This window comes from Strix aluco, chromosome 4 (genome assembly GCF_031877795.1).
Source record: "Strix aluco isolate bStrAlu1 chromosome 4, bStrAlu1.hap1, whole genome shotgun sequence".
Classification (NCBI taxonomy): domain Eukaryota; kingdom Metazoa; phylum Chordata; class Aves; order Strigiformes; family Strigidae; genus Strix; species Strix aluco.
Window position 1 is genome coordinate 122,424,577 of NC_133934.1, and position 20,911 is coordinate 122,445,487.

General features: G+C 37.7%; 1 protein-coding gene across 1 annotated transcript in view; it reads left to right on the forward strand.

Annotated features, from left to right (window-relative positions):
• Positions 1-1,797: 1,797 nt before the first annotated feature.
• The window catches only part of LRRC9 (leucine rich repeat containing 9), a 40,447-nt gene continuing 21,333 nt past the window's right edge, over positions 1,798-20,911 (forward strand). Inside the window, 21 exon segments of the mRNA XM_074821310.1 lie at positions 1,798-2,018; positions 4,526-4,608; positions 4,611-4,749; positions 4,751-4,781; positions 5,358-5,498; positions 6,877-6,944; positions 7,911-7,947; positions 9,036-9,189; positions 10,569-10,671; positions 12,253-12,411; positions 12,542-12,647; positions 14,711-14,812; positions 16,431-16,442; positions 16,444-16,483; positions 16,486-16,549; positions 17,640-17,668; positions 18,013-18,134; positions 18,674-18,793; positions 19,248-19,319; positions 19,321-19,399; positions 19,402-19,436. Of these exon segments, the coding sequence (XP_074677411.1) occupies positions 1,798-2,018; positions 4,526-4,608; positions 4,611-4,749; positions 4,751-4,781; positions 5,358-5,498; positions 6,877-6,944; positions 7,911-7,947; positions 9,036-9,189; positions 10,569-10,671; positions 12,253-12,411; positions 12,542-12,647; positions 14,711-14,812; positions 16,431-16,442; positions 16,444-16,483; positions 16,486-16,549; positions 17,640-17,668; positions 18,013-18,134; positions 18,674-18,793; positions 19,248-19,319; positions 19,321-19,399; positions 19,402-19,436 (1,917 nt within the window).

Here is a 20,911-nt window from a genome sequence, read left to right on the forward strand (position 1 = left end):
ATACTGTACATGCAAATATACATTTGAACAGCTTTATAAACCAACACAAGATTATCTAGCAGTAACATTAGCTAGCTCTTAATGAGCTGAGTTAATGATTAATATTGAAAGCTGCCATGCCATGCGTGTTTGCTCCAGTTGAAGAGATTAGGAATATTATGCACACAGATTTTAGGCTGCTAGAGCAGGTCACTCTGAGATAATTCAATCACCTAGAAAGGACCGCAAGTGTGGCACAATAACGTTGTTTTTTACAATAACTCCCTTCTGGTAAGAGAGGAGTGCTTTCCAGTCAAACAGAACTCCCTATACACAAATTAGATCATTTGGCTTCCCTCACTGCCAATAATGAGTCATACCGTTCGATGCTCAGAAAGAAAAGCAGTTGCATTTGGCTACTAATAGTACCAAGGAATATCTGAATTTGGATGCAATGCCAGTTTCAATGATAATTCATTCAATTGCTGTTTAAAATATATTAAACAGATCACTAAATGGTATCAGTTGGCCTAGCTGCCTAAACTAATTCACTGAGAAGGTTGAGCCTAAGATTCTTCGTCAGTGAGAAAGGAAAGGAGCAATTTGTTAAACAAGACCAGCTTTCTTACAGGATCTGGTGTAAAGAGAATAGAACATACTCCCCTTAAGCAAAATTACATAAAAATTTCTCTGGAGAAGGCTCAGAGTAGATGATTGGTTTGGTTTTTTTCCTTGAATTAGAAAGTGTGCACAGTCTTCAGAGCATTAACATCCCTTTTTTGATTTCAAATTGTTCCATTGAGTACTTGTTATGGTATGTTAATTCAGGAGAGCATATCTGGACTCACAGATTTACCTTGTTACAGACTTCTGCTAAAAGAAGCGGTGTGTATATATATATATGTCTTTGGGCAAGTGAAATGTAGCACCTATGGGAAGTCTAAAACCAAACCAGAACCTCTTTCACAATGTAGAAATAAACGGAAGCTGGTTGCCTTATGTGGACTTGGAGTGACATCTGGTGACATGAAAAAGCAGTGCAAGTAACGAGCTACAGACTGATCTGTATGTGGAACGGCGGAAGCTACTCGAGAAAATTTCTCCCTCTCCCTTAAAAATGTTATGAAATATTAATACAAAAACTTTAACAGAAATCTTTGCAATTTTCAATAGATTTAACCTCCTTACTCACAAATCAAACATCTTTGATGACATTTGTTCCAGCAAAGATCCAATTTTTTGCTGAGCAATCCTACCACTGGAAAATGTTCAGCTGGTCTCACTGCATGCAAAAAAATAAACAGTGATTTAATTATAATTGTTCTTAAATTAATATAATTAATCCAGTGCAAATGGCTCAGTGCGCACGGTCCTTTTGGTTTAAGAATGCCCTATTTTATCCCACAGTTACATTTCTAAATGATTTAAGCTAAGTCACAGTAAGCTTTTGTGCTGCGATTTGGCACAGTCAGTTTACATTGCCCCCTGAAGATAAACTGCTGCGAAGACGTGACACCCTCCCTGACCAAGGGAGATACGCAAGCCAGAATAAAACTCTCTAACTCTTTTTTTGACATTTCACAAACCAGTTTATCCGCTACACTCCACCACCCCACGCATTAACAGAGCAAGAGGGAAAGTCACTGCAGCTTAAATTAATGACCAGCACTAGGCCAGGTGCCTGGAAACGGGATGGGGAAAGTCTGCAGTGTGTTGCTGTCAGACCGCTGACCTAGCCCGGCTGAGGATCGCAGACACCCAGTTTCCACTGGCTCATTTCACTGGGCGTACTGGTGCTGAGCCCTCTGAGATGTGCCAATGGCCGCTGCCCTGCAGACCCCGCTCACTGAGGTAACCGCATATCCCGCCGCACGCGACCTGTCCCTCCTCGCACACACGCCTCCGATTGGCTGCTGCAGTGCCCCACCTAGCCCGTGGGCGGGTCATTGCTTACGCTCTCGCCTCCGGTTGGCTCTCATCCCGCCGGTGGGCGGGGCGAGGCGGTTTGCTACACACAGCCAGCGGCTCTCTGGCACTGGGTGAGACGTCGGTCAATGGCCGCGCTGAGGCCTTAGCCTTACCCCGGGCTGAGGCTTTCACCAGGCCGCAGTGGGCAAATCCGTGGCAATATTCTGTGGGAATGTGTTATATGGAAACTGTCTGTGGAGGCAGTGATCTAGAAGAGATGCTGGCAGAGCCGTGTCCATTCTAGGTGAGGTAGAGCAATTCCCTGAGCTCCCCTACGGAGCCCAGAAGAGCAGGCATCCACCCAAATCTAATTCAGATCTAATGTAATTTCCTTAGCCGTTGTAAATGGAAAAATATATTCGTCGTTTCCTGTCCTAAATTACTCACTAGAGAGGCTGTGAGTTGTTAAGTACTGTGGCAGAAATTCAAAAGCAGCATGGATGTGGTGTAGTAAGGGTGTAGTTTGTGCATACTGTGGTTAATAAACCATGTAAGTGCTTTCAAAAAAAAAATCTGCAACAATCATTTTCTTATTACTAATAAGTGTTTGATAAATAATTGCAGCAGCTGTGTGATTACTTAAAACATTGTGGCAGAGGTTTTATACTCTCAATTATATTCTGATATATTTTCACCAACATGCAGAGGGGCTTTTATTGAGATTTTTTTTTTGGTGAATTATGAGCTCTGGTTCTTTTTTACGTCATCTTTATGCTTTGTGCAAATACGATTTCCTGAGTCCAATATAAGGATAAGGGGGCACAATTCCTCACCCTTCTTTATGAAGTTGGGTCAGAATAGCTTGTACTATACTACTTTCTGCACCTTTAGAATCTAAAAAAGTTAATTAAAAAAGTAATAAAGTATTCCAGGCATTTTTAGCTTTTTTCTCTTGTAATATCCATTCTTATTTCATTAGAAATAACAGATTCTGGAATTCGATCTGTTAGGAATTTAGATCTTCTTTCCAAACTTCTTGGAAATTCAGTGACTTTCAAATTATGTGGGTGGCTACACAGCTGATAATATTACTGTACTTTTTCTAAGAAGATAATAAGAAATAATAGTCACTGCAGAGAACTCAAAAGGTGATGCAACTGATAACCAAAACCAGAACCTTGTGGAAATAATTATGGAGCTGCTAAGTTATTCATTTGGTTTTGATCTTAATTTTTTTTTTTTTTCTCTCAGTACACCTATAAATATCAATGCCCTTGCTAGAATATACAATTATTTTTGCTTCTCTAGAGATACCATCTGTAGGTAGGTTTCCATTCTGGAATGCCCCAAAGGTGGTGTAGGTCATGCATTAATAACAGTTTGTGGTGATCTGAACATTTCAGAACCATGGGAAACATGTTAGCAGTTAGGATACAGAAATGAGAATCTCTCAAGAGAGTATCTTCAGAGTAAATGACTTTTAAGGTACAACTCTCTCTATTGTCTCTGTTTCTTCTAAATGCCCTGCAGAAATATTTGTATATAGAAAGAGAAATAAGCTTGGTATATAAATTTCATCAAAATAAATCTTGCAGTTTTGATGTGGTCCTGCATTTTTGTAGACTGGATAGTTGTGAGCAGAATCGGGTGATTAAACTAAGACAGTGGAAATTTTGTCTACTATGAACTGATTAGAATTTTGAAACTCCAATTTAACACACCTTGATTTAAGTGTCTACAGGCAGTTGTCTAGATAGGCATTTCATTTCTAGGCTGCCATTACAGTCAGTGGAAATCAAGGATAGGGTTCAGCCCCATAGATGCAGCTGTCTAGTGCCATTTTACTTGCCCCCAGGTATCTAAGACACCACACATATCTAGGAGGATATATAGAAAACTGCACCCTACTGGAACAGCTGCTGCAAGATACTTCAAGGTCTCTGAAATTGCAACAGATACTCTGAATTCCATCCTTAGTCAAGGGAACATATAGAATAAGTCAATTTAGTGTAGCATAAACGCCATCACCTGAATGACTTTTCAGGATCCTTTGGCTATATTGGTTAAATCTCTTGACTAACATACGAACATGAGCAAGAGGCACATATGGATACATATGCTTTGTGTCTTAATCTCAAACTGAATCTCACCGTTAATGAAATTCCATGTAAACTTTTTATTTTTTTCCTGGCCAAAATCTTGTATTATATTTACTTGATACATCCACTCTAGAAGTGGAAAACTGCAAGACTGATAAAGTGCACCATTTATGCTTATACATATATATGTATGTATAGGTATGTGTGTATATTTATACACATACATATACTAGCTTGTAGTTAAAGTTATGGATTTCCAGTTTTTGATATCCATTAAAATTAGCAGAATTTAAAATATATTTTGTTTTAAATTGAAGATGCATTCTGAGGTGTGAATATGAAGCACTCGTGTAATACTTTGCAAACGTGCTTTGGGAGCAGAAACAAGCTACTTAACCACTATACGCTGAACATGGCCAAAATTGCAAACACTTTTTACTGCAGAGGAGATTTTAAAAGACACAACTGATGTTAAGCAGCTATCTCTAATTTACTGTAATGGCAGTAAGACATTCTACTTCATAATGTATGTTTTACAGCATGGACATAAAGAGAATAACAGTTACATTTCATTTCCAGTACACGTGTAACGGATTGTTTTGTGAGAATATTGATCAAGAGGGATAAAAACAACATCACTGGAGATGTTTTTCTCAGGTTATCCCAGAACTGTAAGCATGAAATATTTCCCAAATGTAATTACTCTCATTTTCATTGGACAAAATATTCAGAAGATTTCAGACCTAGAGTATTGCCTGTTACTCAGAGCTGTGGATTGCTGAATGCTGTTTAGTGGTAAGTTAACTATGAGTTTTCTTTCTAGCCAAGTTTAGCCAGTTTCCCGTCCCTTAAAATGATTATCATATTCTTTCACAAACACTCCATTTATCTGGTCAAGGAAGAAGGCACAATTAGAAGGAGTCAAGATCTGGCACTTCTTTACTTGAGTATCCAAAAATCCCATTTTAGATATGGATCAAGTTATGTCTGTTACATATTACAGGTTTTTTAATTTAGAACCTATTGTTAGATTTTTTTCTCTCTCATTAGAAACAATATTTTTAAAAACTAGAATAATTACATTGAAACTTTTTCCAGGAAACTGATTAGAATGAAGACATCTTCATGAAAATAATACCATATTTAAAACCACATAATAATTTATCATGTACCGTTGTAGCTGCTACTATTTTTTCTTTGTTGGCTTAATTGAAAAACTTTCTAAATCAGCAGAATTCTGCATAGAGGGTGTGGTCTCAAATTATTTGGAACTACCTAACAATTTTCTGTGCAAGTTAATGTCATCTTTACGAAAAAGAGTAACATTTTGTTATTCGGTGCTACACAGTAATACTACTTCTTCTATTGCAGAAAATAGGTGGTCTACAAAAATGTGTAAATTTGCAAAAAGCTTACCTTTGTTGCAATGAAATTTCCAGAATTGAAAATTGGGAAGCCCTGACAAAGCTGAATGTACTTTGCTTGAATAATAACCTGATCAAGAATATAGAGGTGCCTCAGGTATCCTTGTTATGATTTATTTTCTTCTAATTTGTCAAATGTATGATATTTTAATAGTATAGAAATGTGTCTAATAAGTAGGGGTAACTTTTAGAATTGTTGAGCAACAGAAAGGACAATTTTAAACTTCATTTTATAAGTATTAAGGCTGAAACATTATTTGGAACTGATTAGCTGTCAAGGTTTTCTGCATATACAGAGTTAACTAAATCACTCATTTTCAAAGACCTCTGGGATTCTTGATAAGGAAAAGATTTTTTTAGTTTTCTTATAACTGCAGATTTTTGTCTGCACTTCAGTATTATGCAAAAGGTTTGCCATTTAATTTTTATTTTAATGTTTGGATTTTTTTATTTTTTTATAACTTGGAAAGATTAACTCCTGTTCAGGAGAAGTTCTATCCTGTCTTTTCTTCACGCTGTCATATATCAAATTAGCTCCTATGAAAAATTGGTTTCTCCCCTTTCCCCCCAAAATTAATATTCTTCATGCTAACCTTTGAGTTGGAGGCTAGTCCAAAACCAGCAAAAGCTCTGTGATTAGCAGTTTGGCATGTAAAGCGAGAAGAAATGTGTAAATGTCCATTTCTAGCAAAAGACCAGGTAGCTTTCTGAATTACCCAAGTCATCATGCCCCAACAGGGGAACAGAGGTGCTCAGCTCAGTCTACCTTCCCTTGGGAGAGTACATGAAAAAAAGGCTGAGGAAGATAATGATACCAAGATAAAAGTAGCTAGAGCAGAAGGAGATGCTGGTAGGGATGAATGAGGCCAGATCACTGTGAATCTTCAAAGCTGTAAAAAAGAGGAGAGAGAAATTGAAGCTGGGCATGATGATAGGGAAGGAAAAGAAAGACTGAGAAATTACAGCTGACAAAATACAAGTGTAAAGGCAGTAGAGTGTTCCCAGAAATTATTATTTATTATCAAGGACACTACAAACACTAATAGCATCTTACTGCAAAGAGCTTCAGTGTCATCATGGAGAGAAATAATTGACATCAGTGATTTAGTTCGTGTGATATCCCAAGGCCAAGACATGGGCTGTAGCCAAAAGCTGATGAGTACTCATGACACGGGGCATGATCTGTTAGGTTTCTCATGCACAGCTGTGAAACTAAGGCTGGGGGACTGAGTTTATTTTCATAGCAGTATCATTTACAAAGGCTTTCCAAGCTAATTCCCTTTCGGCAAAATGCATTCTCTCTTTCCATGTCAAAAGAAAGCTATAGTTTACAACAGAGGCTAGCATTGTTTAGACTCCAGTCAAATTTGTTTTTACATTTGAATGATCTGCCTCTTCGCCTACAGGCTCTTCAGCATTTGCAGTGCTATATTAGATTAAAACTGTATTGTTTAAAACATTCACAGGGTTTACATACTCTGCAGAAATTGCAAGAGGTCAACCTTGCTGGAAACTTAATAGAAAAAATAGGAAGGTGATATCAGTCTGACATTTCTAGCATGAGCATTTTGATTACTACCAAGGATTTATGTACATGATTTAATCTTTCTCTCATTCTAATAAAAATTTCCTACCAACTTGCATGGTTCAGAGCCATATCCAATATACACAGCCCTGATCATTCCAAAGTCTGTGTCAAAACTCCCTAGGGCTCATCTTTGTTTACTCCAAACTCCTTTCCATTGCTGTAGCCATGTCAAAGAAGACAGAAAATAGGTATCAGTGGGATTTGTGCATATATTTATTTTTATTTTTCACTGCCTTTAGTATAAAGAGGTTTTATTTCAAATCTAAATCAGGCCTGTTTTGTTATAAATGGAAATGTAAATCATGCCTGCATTTCTGAACAGATACTAGAGAATCTATTAATTTTTCTTGGTTTATCTCTATCTATAATATAAATATCTTCCAAATGCTATCCCTACACTTTGGGTGGAAATGGAAAATAATGTATTACATGTATGATGTCATTGTCTCTGTTAATTATTCTTCAGAATATCAACAGCCAAGTTTCTAGGACACTTAATGTGTTGCAGGCGATCCATTTCCAGTTTCAGTTCTGCCAGGTTCATAATTATTTGAATCTGGTGTCTCAAGACTCAGGTAAGTGCCTTGAGCAAGGGGCTCTTAAATGGATCTGCACCAAGAAGGAAGCCTTAGAGAGCCAGTCCAGAACAGTGGACTAGATAAGATACTCACCTAGTGTGGTAAACCGAGTTTCAAGTTGCTGCTTTTATTCATCCAGTACAGCTGTTTGCAGAGGACCTTCCTGCTGAGTTCCCTGATTATTATGGTTATTACCTATTCTAGCTGATACCATAAACATTTCTGAAAAGTCTGTGTTTTGCAGATTAGAAAGCTCTTTCTCACTCAGCTCTCAAGTTATTGTTTGGGTTTTTTTATTGATTCCTAACTGATTAGTCCGTTCCCCTTCCTTTAGGAGCAGTATAAGCAACATAATGGATCAGAGTCAGACTGTAGTTGCATCAGTGCAACTGCAGTTATTCTAAAATGAAAAGACCTGTGCTACAGATTTTCTGTACAGCAGTTTGTAACCATTCCTATTAGGCCTTTAATGCACTTTGAGTGAGCTCTTTGCACACATGTCCATACAAATATAACTGAAAAAATATTGCTGATTACACAAATAGGACACCTTAAAAGTACTTTGATCAAGAGTCAACAGATTCTTTTGATCAAAGGTGCATAGACCAAGGACTGCCAGTGGAGGCTCATGCCTTTATGGTCATATCTTCCTCCTTTGCTTGCCATACGTAGATCAGGTAGTATCTAGGAAGCAGACATGCACTTCAGTGACCTCATCTCTGTCAGAAGTGCCTATAGTTAGTGCATATATGAATATTTTGAATAATATTCACATTGGGGTGTGTAGGCAAAGTGAGCTAAATTGCTTTCTTTAAGAAGAGTTTTATGGAAGTTTTATACTTGGGAGCCAAATCCTTGCTTGTTATTCAAAAGAAGTGGGTAGTTTATTCTCTTGATTTACCTAATCTCAGCTGTATAGTGGCTTGATTGATCCTAAAGAGTTACCTCTCAAAAAAGAATGGAAAAAGAGTTTTGCTTTCACAAAGCAGAGAGTAATTACTATGCCATACAGTGATCACACATGGGGAGAGAAATGATCCCTACCCTTAGGTATCTGAAGAAAAGCTGTGCTGCCATTTTAACTGTACCCTCTAACTCTCTTTTCATTGCTGAGACTTGCATCATAATGAAGTCACGTTGAGGGATTGGTCCTGCCTGTGTGCAACAATGGTCTAATTGATATGAATAGGCTGGGATATGAGCCAGTGTACACAGAAGAGTATGTGCAGTTGCTCAGAGCAGAGCTGCCCCTTTGACCAAGTAATTCAGCTTTTTCTATTGACAATCAAGAGTCTGAATTTAAGTAATTTTCTGGTTTGATGTTTTCAGGTATGCTTTTTAGTACACATCTAGAGGGCTTATCTTTTGAGGAAACATAAATAAGGTAAATAAGATAGTTTTCCTGCCATACTTTAATATAAACTCTTGCTTCTGAATCCTAATGGGGTCTTTTTATCAGCTGGAACGTGAATTGGCCAAGCTGCAAATGTTGGGTAAAACATCAAGTAATAAATCTCTAAGGAGTAAGAATCTGGAAACTGAAAATTCAGTTCATGATAATGAAGATACAGAAAAGACATGTCTTGAAAAGGCATTCTTACAAAAAAATAAATGCATTGGGGACAGAACAGAAAACTGAATTAGTATGTTTAGTGAATTGTACAAGGATAATATTGTGGTATTTTCAGACATGAATAATTGGGTATGATGGTGGCTGGTGGTTGGGAGATTAATGACAGGACTTGAAGTCTGTCTCATATTTGTTTTTCATAAGGTCCAAACTAGGAGTATGGCAAATATCATTAAAGTAGCAGTTCTTATGTGGTCCAAATTATTGGATCCAGGCCAGCTTCCAGTAGGCAGATGCTGCCATTCCCATTACTGGTGATCTCAGTAAACAGGGAAGGCATTGAACAAAAATAGCTGGGATGAGTAGTTATATTGGACCAGTGCTTGGAAATGTTTTCTGGGCCTTTAAACAGTAGAAATCCAGCAAAGTGCTGTGGTTTTTTTGTTTCTGTTTGTGGCATTTTTTCCTCCTGTAATTCCAACGTGATTTTAATGGCTTCTTTTTTCTGTCGTTCTTGATTCTGGCTTAGGACTTCATGAGTCAAACTCACTCTGAAGTCAACAGCCAGCACAAAGTCTACACACAGGGAATACTTCATAACAGGGCATGTGGAGGATATCAGTGATGCCATAAACCAAAGTGTTGGATGCCAGCATGGATCTGAAGGTCATTCTACAGAATTTTTATGAAGGGAGAACTGGATGGCTCTCTCCTAATGAGTAGAAAGCTGTCTGTTCGCTCTCTGATGTTCTGCAGGACAGCTAAGGCATGCCATTCATCTGGCCAGTTCTTGCTTTGTTTTTGTATCTAAGACCAATGAACACTCTTCCTATCTACAGGTGTAGAACAACGAGTCAGTAGTGCATCAGGCCCCAAAAGAATCAAATCATTTAGATTCTGCATTTGAGTGGAAATAGTATACCAAAGTAGTACTGTCTTAAAGCTTGTTAACAAAGAGAGGGAAAGACTGTTGATCATCTCAAGGAAGGAACAACTGATGGAAGTGTGAGACAATTTAAACATACTGTGAAATTTGTTGCTGTTACTTGCTACTGATTTCACGACAGTGCCACACACTGCACTCAAGTCCAGCACTATTTCATTAGAGCTGCAATTTGGACTGACATCATTCTGAATACTGAATAGCAAACTAAGACCTTCTCTTACTTGAGGAGGTGATTCCCTTAAGTGAATGATTACAGAGCAACACTGAGGGTGAAGTGGATGAAGCTTGCTGTTGTGGATTGGTATAGGACCAGTATAGCCATGTATTGGGATCAGTATATCCACAGTTGTAGTCTTTCAGATTTAAAAAAAAAATCTTTCTGTAATCATTCATCTAAATTTGTTGTTTAGAAAAAATATCAAAAGTTAATTTGTCCTGTTATGTTGTTCCAGGCAGAATTTAAAAATATTTCCAAGTGAAAATGAAGACAAGTTTTAATTTGGTAGTACAATTCTTGTTGATGGAGTGGGAAACATTGGGAAACATTCACTTTGAAGAAGGTTTATCAAATAATCCATGGTAAGCTTTTAAAGCTATGTCAAACTAGAACCTGTTTGTTATGACTCCAAGTTAATAATTTTTAACAAAACAAATTTATTACAAGGATCTAGAGTATTTTGAAGCATCAGTGCTCCACAGACTCCATTTGCAGATAGCTGACAAGAAAGGAAACACTCTCCCCTCTCCTTCTTTTGGTCGTGTACTAGTCTGAAGCTCTGAGCCCACAAAGACTGATATTTTTATTACCTTTATTTTTTTATTACTTATTTATGAAGCCCTTGATTTAAAAAAAAAAAAAAAGAAGATAAAAGAATAAACAAGCAATCCAGCTGCTTTTTAACAGCAGTGGTAATGATTATTCTAAGTTCCTACACAGCTTTACTTGTAAAGAAACATCAGCGGTGGCTTACATAATCTTTGTACGAATAACCTTGACGCTCAGTTGAGGGGAGATTGAAATTTAGGCTGGCAGTATTTCAAGGACTGTTTTCTGCTTGAATACTCCAAGCTTGTCCACCTCAGGTATGCCTGGTTTTTGTGTTCAGGGATGTTTGTTTAGAGCTGCGGGTAGTTCTGTACTTACACGTTCCATTTTGAGGTTGTTTATAAATAGCATTCTGCTTACTTTTAATGCCACTTTCTCAAGCCAAGGATCTTTTTGTTTTGGCAAGGAGAAATTAATAAATTACTCTTGTAGGGATGAAAGCCAAACCAAAGGGTTTTGGATGACTAATCTTAGCACAGAATCTTCTTGAGAAAGAGCAGTATTTTTATTAGTTGCAGTAAGGATTTTGACTGTTATATCTTCTTTTTTTAAAGAAAACTTTGCATTGATTGAAAAACTGGAGAACTTACTCCATTTCTAGGTTGATTCTCTTTATAAGCTGATTACCCCATAATCTTTAAGGAATCTTACAGTACCAGATGGAAGTACGGGCGTTTATTGTCCTCCTAATCAGACACAGAGAAAATGACCACATATTTTTAAGTCATTTGACTAGTGTACTGCAGAAAAAAGGTGAGTTTCTGCCCCCAGGTTCCTGGCTGGCCAGTGGACTGTCTTCTCTTTCTCAAGTTTAACTGTAGAAACTGTTGTAGGTTCTTGCAAACCATGCTCACTTTATGCATGATTGTGCTTACTGTAGTGGAACCACTTATTTGCATAGTGAAGAAGGATTTAAACAGATTTTAAATATGACAGTGCAAATAGAGAAGAGGAATGCAATGAATCATATACTAGATACCTTAAAAGAATATAATATATATATGTTATATATTATATATAATGTGTGGTATCTATTGTATATAATATGATTTATAATGATATATTTTATATATTAGATCATATATTAGATATATTAGATACTGATATTTGATGCTTAACCTTGAATGCAGCATTTGAATAAAATAAGGTAAATTTATCTGTCTCCGTTCAAGAGAACAAAATTATAATGAAATGAAACCGGCTAAAGGTATTGCTTGTGAGTCTTTGTTCTGAATAGGAAACAGAAGAAAATCATGTGGTTAGCACTGAAAAATTCAGTGCAAAACAAGAAGAAAATATTATTAGTGCTCTTCTCTGTGCATTTCTGCACACAGGTTTAGTTCTTGTTGTTATATAATTCAACCATGATTCTGTACCTGGGACTTCAGAGCATACAGTATCATGGAAATAAAATAAATAAAAATAAATTGCATCTTTAGAGTGCACAATCAAATTCTGAGGCTGAAAATTAAGGACAAGTTTCAAATATTTCTGTAAAAAGTTGTTTTCAGTGTAACAGAGTAGGTGCCTAAATTTTAAGAGCTATTTAGCATAGCTTTGGCCTGTGAACAAACTTTGTGATTGTAAGAACAGAAACATTTTGCAAAACATCAAATAATTTAGGATTATTAAGAAGTTTTACCCAGGCAGAGGTGGCTTGAAGCTCCCCAAAGTCCCTATGCTTGGTGTTTCTATGACTGGCTCTTGGATTTCAGAGGTCCGTAGCTTGGTAGGAAATACCAGGCATGAGAATTAGTTCAGAATTTTGCTGTTAGAATCTCGGTCTTACCTCATCTGTTCCTAATATGGTTGTGAAAACAGAGTAAATATTATTGTGAATGGCCAGATTTCTGAAAGTTGAAAGCAGTGGTAGATGAACAATGCAGAAACAACACAAATCCCACCCAGATGTATATGTATTTCATCTCTATCACAGGAGAGCAGATTTGCATTCATGCAGATAAGTCCCAAGTTTTTCTGGGTAAGTCTCAACTTTGAAATTTGTGTGATTGTACTTATTTATTTTACTGCCTTCCAAGAATCAAGATGAGACTTGTGATGCAGCCAAGATCTTTGTCATAAGCGCTGGGAAACATCTGCCCAAAGCAGCTCATGCAACCGTGTCACCAGTGGATCAATGGTCTTAGGATGCCCTGTTGCCCATTTGTCACTATGGGACAGAACAACTGTTGAATCCAATTCTTTCTTTGCATACTGAGCAGTTCACTGACTTGACGTGTGTGACTGTATTGTTATGATTTTAGTATAGTTAATACAGCACTTTTCATCTTTTTATGTGCATTGACTATGTTTCTATGTATGAAAGTGTATACATATAAATGTATGTGTGATTTCCCTGTGTACAAATCAGAGCTGAGAGCTTGAAGGGAGCTGAAGACCTTTTCAATCTTGAAAGCAAAATCTTATGTCCCTGAGGGACAGAGACTCTGAGCTCAGGACATTTTAGCTGCTAAGATCAAAACAAATTCCCTGGGATTCAAAGTGTGCCCATTCTGAGATGCAGTAATTCAGTGAATGGCATAACATGTCTCAGCATGGGGTTTTGGTTTTGTTTTTTTGTGGGGGTAGGGGGGTTTGCTTGGGGGTTTGGGCAGGTGGGGTATGGTTTGACCCAGAAATAGCGTAGCCACAAGAAACATTCACAGGTGAGCAGAGATGATCTTGTGGATAGTACCACTTTCAATTTTTTTCCTATAAACCTTTAGCTAAAACTTATTTTCTCCCATAGCTGAACACCGCTATTGAGCTTCTAGTCTGTTCCAATACAAAATGAAACAGATTTGTTACCCTTTGCTATTCTTCACATAAAGTTGGAAACACAAAATAACCCTCATTCTTGCAGCTTTACCTGAAATTATTTGAGGTAGTAATCTGTATCGGACAATTCAGCTACCCACTTCCAGCACTTTTTTTGGCCCATGGGGAAGTCAGATTGGCACAGCTGATGATTTTAGGAGCTATTTTCATATTAGCTGAAAAGAACAGAACTTTTCAGGAAGCTACCCAGTGCACTCTGTATCGTGCTGGTAGGATATCCTCCAGGTTGTATGAAAAACTGTCATTGCATTAGCTCCTAGTATGGATTAGCCAGATCAGCTCCATTCATATGTATTAGACCCCATTCCAGTTGGTGACAGGCAATTTATGCATCTTCCTTGAGTAGCAACTATCAGCCCAACACTGTTCTTAAATTGAAAGCTCATGGTCAGATGCTTATTTTGGCAGAGAAGTCCAGCAATAATTAATCAGATGCCCACACTAACCTGCTGGTGCTCAAACTGCAGTGTTGTAAATCACCAGAAATTACATCCTAGTGAAAAAAGAATTTCAAGAAGAAAATAACTTATCAACAGTTTTGTAGTATTTGTATGGGGTTCTGGATCTGCTGTCAACATTTCTTGTTCTATTCTCTTTCTTCTCATGCTATTGCTACCTTCCCGCCAGGGATCTTCAGCAGAGACAAGACTTGTAGTTCCAGAGGCAAATACATAGATGGGGTTTTTAATGTAATACAGAACATGGAGACTACTCTTACTGATTATAGAGGCAGGGGAAAAAAAGAAGTCTTGCAAGTGATCTCATGATTACTGTGAACATTATTATGGAATTTGTGTTAATTATAGTCTGTTATCCTTAGTAAATATTGTGCAATGTATAAACTTTATATGGTCAGAATGTCTATTCTTGTCTTTTGCCTGCTTTTGTAACAGCATAATGAAAACCTGGAATCTTTCCCTATTTCTTCTATTTGTAGTTTCTTAATGAGAAAAGATGGAATCTCTGTCTTATGTATGCAACCCTGAATAGCCAGTTAAGGAAAAGCAGCTGCTACAAATGCTGGAGGTTAGTTTCCAGGGTCTGGAAGTGCATACGGTATGCTGCATTGTGGACAGAAGAATGTTGTTGTTTAGTAAAGGATAGCACAGAAGAGAGCAGGCAGAAAAGTGAGAAAAGTGCTTCTCTCTTTTCCTGTCTCCTTTCATCATTTTTCTATTAATCTTTCTTTTGTTTTCTTCTTCTGTTCTCATTGTATTTCTTCATATTACCTCTGCTGCATTCTTCACATCTTTATGCCATCTGTGGCAAAAGCATGACTAGTGCTTTCCAGTTTTTCTCATCATCATCTTGTCCTTTCCTTGCCCTTTCTCTTTTTGTTGCAGATTGTCTCTTCTCACTCACCACTTCTCATCAGTGCCTCCCACTAGAGCTTGCGGGGGCTGATGCAGGACTGCTTTGGAAGTCTCCACAGTAACAGCTGCAGCACCTGTATTTACTGCCTGTGGAACAGATTGGCTCAGTGGTTTCTTCAGTCATTTATTTTGTAATTTTCATTTGTATTTGTTTGACCACAATATTATTTTGTTATTATTTTGTTCTTCCTACCAGTGCTAGCACAAAGCATAGCATGGGCTTTCAGTTCTTCAGTCTCAGTTCTAGTAATACAGCATCCCAGGTCCTGGCTTGCAAGGCTTGTCCTAACTCTAAATCACTGCCTCCTTTGTCCTTAATCTTAAATTTAATCCTAGTCCATTTATCTCTGGTATCTCCAGATACCTAGCCCTAAATGTATGGTCCCTCTGGCATAGATCCAATTTTTCAGACCAGTCATAACCCTAGAAACTGTCAGTTCTGTCCTAGTGACCCCTTCCATCTCCAGACTGTAAAACAGCTAAACAGATGGAATATATGACTGACTAAGAAATTTTGAATAGAAGTATTTTCACAGATTTACAGAATGGTTGAGGTTGGAAGGGGCCTCTGGAGGTCACTTTGTCCAACCCACCTGATCAAGCAGGGTCACTTACAGCAAGCGGTGCAGAACCGTGTCCAGACAGCTTTTGAATATCTCCAGGGATGGAGATATTTCAGGGGAGGAAGTTTTCATTCTGACTTATGAAGGAAAAGAATAGAAAGTAGGAAAATTAATTCAGGGCAACTCATCTCTAGTCCCCATTGCTCTCCTTTTCTTCTTTTTGCTCTGAGAAGAGATCTGATTTTTGGGTGGCAAGGTTGTATTTTCAAATGCAGTATCTGTTGTCCAGTTTTGCTTTATTATTGTTTATATCATGCTAGTTTGCAGAGGCCCCACTGAAATTCTTTTTTGTGGTGTTAAATGCTATATAAGCATCTGTTGTGGTTTAACCCCAGCCAGCAACTAAGCACCATGCAGCTGCTAGCTCACTCTTCCCCCTCCCAGTGGGGTGGGGATGAGAGTCAGGAATAAAAAGTAAAACTCATGAGTTGAGATGTGTAGGACAGCATACAGAAGATGGGCCCTGTCCCACAGAGCTAACAATCTGATTTTCTTGCCTGTATCTCATTCTGTTGGAATAATGACACTAAAAACTACTTTCTTATTAATTATTCTTTGCTTTCTCTGCCTGCCATCCCTTATCATAATTCATAACAATATTTTCATGCTGCTTAAATTTGTTTACATTTTTAAGAGATGGTCTCAGTCAAATAAAGATACTTGGCCCTTGCTTTGCAGCAGCCTGACAGGAAAAAAAGCTTTCCTTCTCTGTAACAGTCTAAGCATATGTGAACATCTCTGAAACGAGAAGCTAAAGCAGAAGGCAAAAACAGCAGTGATCCTGAGAAGTCATTCAAGCATGACAATGCAAGGTTTGGAAAGATCTTGTAAAATATATGCTGTATGGCTTGTATAATTGCTGTTAAAGGACATTTTGTAAATACTGTAGATGGCCATGAGGTGGCATGTGCAGCCTTGAAAGGAGCTCTGAAACTTTGCTGAAATCTGTCCCAGTGACATTTCTGTGTGTTAGGAAGCTCCACAAAGGGCTTCGGCTACTGGGAGTAATTCCCAGACAGGAGTCTGAAGCATCTATGAGAGATATGTGAGAAATAATTAGATATGTCTGATCTTTTCTAGGTGAGTGAGGAAAGACACAAATACTATCACTATTTTAATCCTAATATATTCTACCAAATCACCTTGTTAATCTTTAATCAATCCTTAAGTGCTGTTAAAATTCAACCTTGGTCTACCTCACACCATTAATGAATCTTAAATTGCTGTTAAGTCATAACTGTGTGAAATACTTTCATCTGTGACAGCACTTTTTAGCATAAAGTTAAGGTTAAATGAACATTTGTATTCTAAACTCATCTTTGACTTTGGGTTTTGTCAAGAGGTTTCATTCATCAGAACACAGTCTCTGCTCAAAGTGAAAAAAGCTGAAGTGCCTTTTTTCAAAGACAATAATAACCAAGAAGATTCCTCTTTGAATAAATATTTGTGCATGTTTAGTTCACAGAGTGAAATTGCGCTGTGCCACACTGCTATTCTGTCATTAGTCCCCACTAAAAGGAGTTTATCTCATGCAGTTTCATACCCACTGTTTGTAAAGTGGGATTGAGTGAGTGTTGCGAAGGGCAATATGCATATTCCACAGAGGAAATCTTCACCCTTAAGATCCACAGCCTTTATCTTTAAGCTAAATAAAAATGATTGCTGCTGAGAAGTACACTGTTATAAGTAACCAGCTTAAATCTCTGTATCATATGTATCCTCTGAGAGATAGATTCTGCTTAACCCTATTTTATGCAAGAGAACTGAGTGGGAATTGAGTAATAATTTTGCCTGTTCATTCTAATATACCCTCCAAACTGTCAGATGCTAACAGGGAGCAACATCTGTCCCTTTATAAAGGAACAGGGATTGTTTCTGGTTTCTTAGAAGGGAGGAAATGAAAACTGATTTGGAAGGTGATCACACTGTAATATGATGGAGTAGTTTTGGACAGTGCAGCAATGAAAGCATTGCAGGAGAGCTGTCCATGCTCTCAGGATCTAAGCTAGTCTTTGACAGCTGCGATCTTCATGCTGGAATCTGACAGTTGCTTATTCTACATAAGGTATTAGAGAGCCAAATTAAACTCCTTTATTAGCCTGTGGCTGAGTCTGTATGGCAGAGAAAGTCTAATGGCAGAAAGGAATAAAACTGATGCATCTTTGTGGAAGGAGATAGCTTTGACTCATTAACATTCTGAAATAGATACCAAAGTGAGCTAAAAAGCAATAGTATATTTACCCTGTTTCCTTCACTTTAGAAATGTGAGCTTCCTTGGAACAGAGAAATTGTGACTGCAGCCATTGGCATTGTGAGTGGCTTGTGTCTGACCATGAACTGCTCCTGCCAGAACACACGACTGAGTTTGAGTACATTACACTCGTATGAACTTTGTTTCTCCTGCTGATATTAGGAGGCAAGCTTTGAATTTCACAGATCAAGAGAAAAAAAAAAAAAACAAACAAGTAGGTAAAATTAAATTCTGTTCTACTAACACAACCTGAGAAGCCCAGGTTTAAGGTTGATTCTCTTCTGTCCATTCTGTCAGAGCCAGATAAAACTTCTGTGGAAGTCAGTGAGAAACTTTCCACTCATTGTAGCGAGATTTGACTGAGGTTCCTATTTTTCTCCTATGAACTGACTGACTGTCTGACTCCCCGTCTTAGCCAGGTCACTTTTATTTCAGAGAGAAGTTAGAGAATAAATAGTATTCAGATAAGTGAAAGAGAGTCATCATAGCCTTTACTGTCTTTTCATTATTTCACATTGGTTTGTATTCACATTTTACAGACTTTTTATGGTTTACCAGTAGTTGCGCTCCATCAGCTGAAGCTTTTTCATTTTAAAAGCAGCCCTGAAATATTACAGAATTTGGCTGTGTGTCTGGTAAAATTGTTGTTTCTGATCTACTTTTTGTCTAGGTTTTGAATTTGAATGGGAACAGCCTGAGCACTCTGCAGGATGTCTCTAGACTTGAAACACTTCAAAAGCTTATCATCAACTTTAATGAATTTACTTCCTTAAATAATATTTATGACCTGGTGAGAAATTGAGCTTTAATTCTTTTTTTTTAAGGAACATTTACTAGCATAAATATTCTTACATTGTGGGATGTGCTCACCAGACAGGATTGGGCCAGGATGCACAGAGGGGAACAAAATGGGAGATTAAACTAGGATCATGAATACTGTGATATCCTTAGCAGCCCACAGTTTTGATGCCCGTTGATATTGTCTCTAATTTGAACCACAGTATTACAGTGATATCACTTGATCACCCGTCTGACCTTTATAATGGTCATTTCATTTTAACAAATAGAGTAACATGGCTGGAGCACACTAGGTCTCCCTCAACAGACTCAATACTGAGCAAGGGGAATTCCAGGCACTGGATCCAATTGTTTAAAGATTAAATGTGTCTGATTACTTTAATCAGAGGGGGGTTTTGCCACACTTTTGGCCATACAACTATTTTCAAACCTGCGTTGCCTTGCAGCCCAACTGGGAATATTTTGATGCAAGCCATAACCATGTGATCACTTTTGAGGGCATTAGAGGCTTAAGCAAACCTGAATTTCTTCAACCTGAGCTGGAACCAGCTGAAAAAATCCAGGGAAGGTACAAACATCTTACATAAACACACTCCCAACTTAGTCTTGACATCACACACAACCCATGGCATAAGGTACATACCAGCACTTGAACTTCCTGGGAAAGCATTCTAACCATGACCTTATAAAGGATTAAAATCTGGTCCTGCACCTTATTAATTCTAAGACACTGGCAATGTAAGAAGCCTTATGATCATGTTACAGCATCTTTGTTCGCACAGGGCCTCCTTCACTTCTTTTTGTAGTCACAGCCTAACCAAGTGAGTAAGTTGCATGTCATTTTTGCTGAGACATCTCTGAGACATAATTCCTTTCTTTTTTGCTTCCCTTAAGAATTAAATTTATTGGTGGCCTGTGCCAGATATCAAAAACCAAGTCCTGGCTTTAATTTTGCTGTCTCAGCTGCACTGAATAAGGGCTGGGAGCAGAGACAGTTCCTAGCCTTGGGGATGTGAAAGTACACTGTTAGTCTCTCTGTTACTGCATGTATCTGTCTGCAGCAGCACAGCTGTGTTGGCTGGAGCTTTGGCAAGAAAGCCAATACTCAGCCCTTTTACTGACTCTCATTCATTCCCATTGCCCAACCAGCTTCTGGAACAAATGTTTCTCTCTGTTCTTTATTCCCTCTGAATCAGTACATTTTAACATTATTTAAAGGGCTTAGTCAGAGTCAGCAGAGTTAAACCTTACAAATTGGAGGCATTGAAAGACACTTTAACAAGCTTTTTTTAATGATTGTGTAACATCATTTAATTTATTATTTATACTATAAATTTAGTATTTTGTACAAGTCAAAGTCAGGCAAACAGAGTACTATCTGAATAGAACACCTCTCAAATAATTTGAACAACAAACCCACACAGGAAACACAACTCCACTGGGGCACCCAGGACTCATCCAAAAAGATGCTGCCTTGTCTATTTAGCGTGTCAATTAACTTCAATGTATATTTTCAATACATGCTAAGATATAAAAAGAAATAATAAGAGCTACCATTTCTGGTCTCTGGTTCTTTGTTGTTATTACACAGGTTTTTATCAGAAAAAACTTTTAGTTTTGCTGTGTTCTTTGCCATCAGCTCTGTGTGTCAACATGGTAACTCTTGAGTATTACACATCACTAAACCTGTGCCTCTCCAGAGTTCCTTAGGCATCCAGCCACAATGTCTAGTTAGTTCAGAGCAAAGCAGAAAATCCTTACTCCCTCTCCAAGGATGTTCTACTATCTAGCTCGTAAGTGATTGCATTGGCTTATTTGGCTCTCAAAATATATCTATATTCCATTCACAAAGACATTATTATTCATTATTTGAGAAGTGTGTATTTCGTGTATTATATTGTAAACTAGTGGGCAGTCTAACATATTCTGTATGTATAGGATAGGTTTGTGGTGATGTCTTCAGGTTTCAGTGACACCTCTAAATCCTTTAAACATTTCTCACATGTCCTATAAAGCTTTCTTTGTTTTTTGTAGTATATCTATGTCATAAATGAAACTCCTAGGTTATAAATACATCTTATGTATTAGTGAGCCTCACAAGATTAGTAAA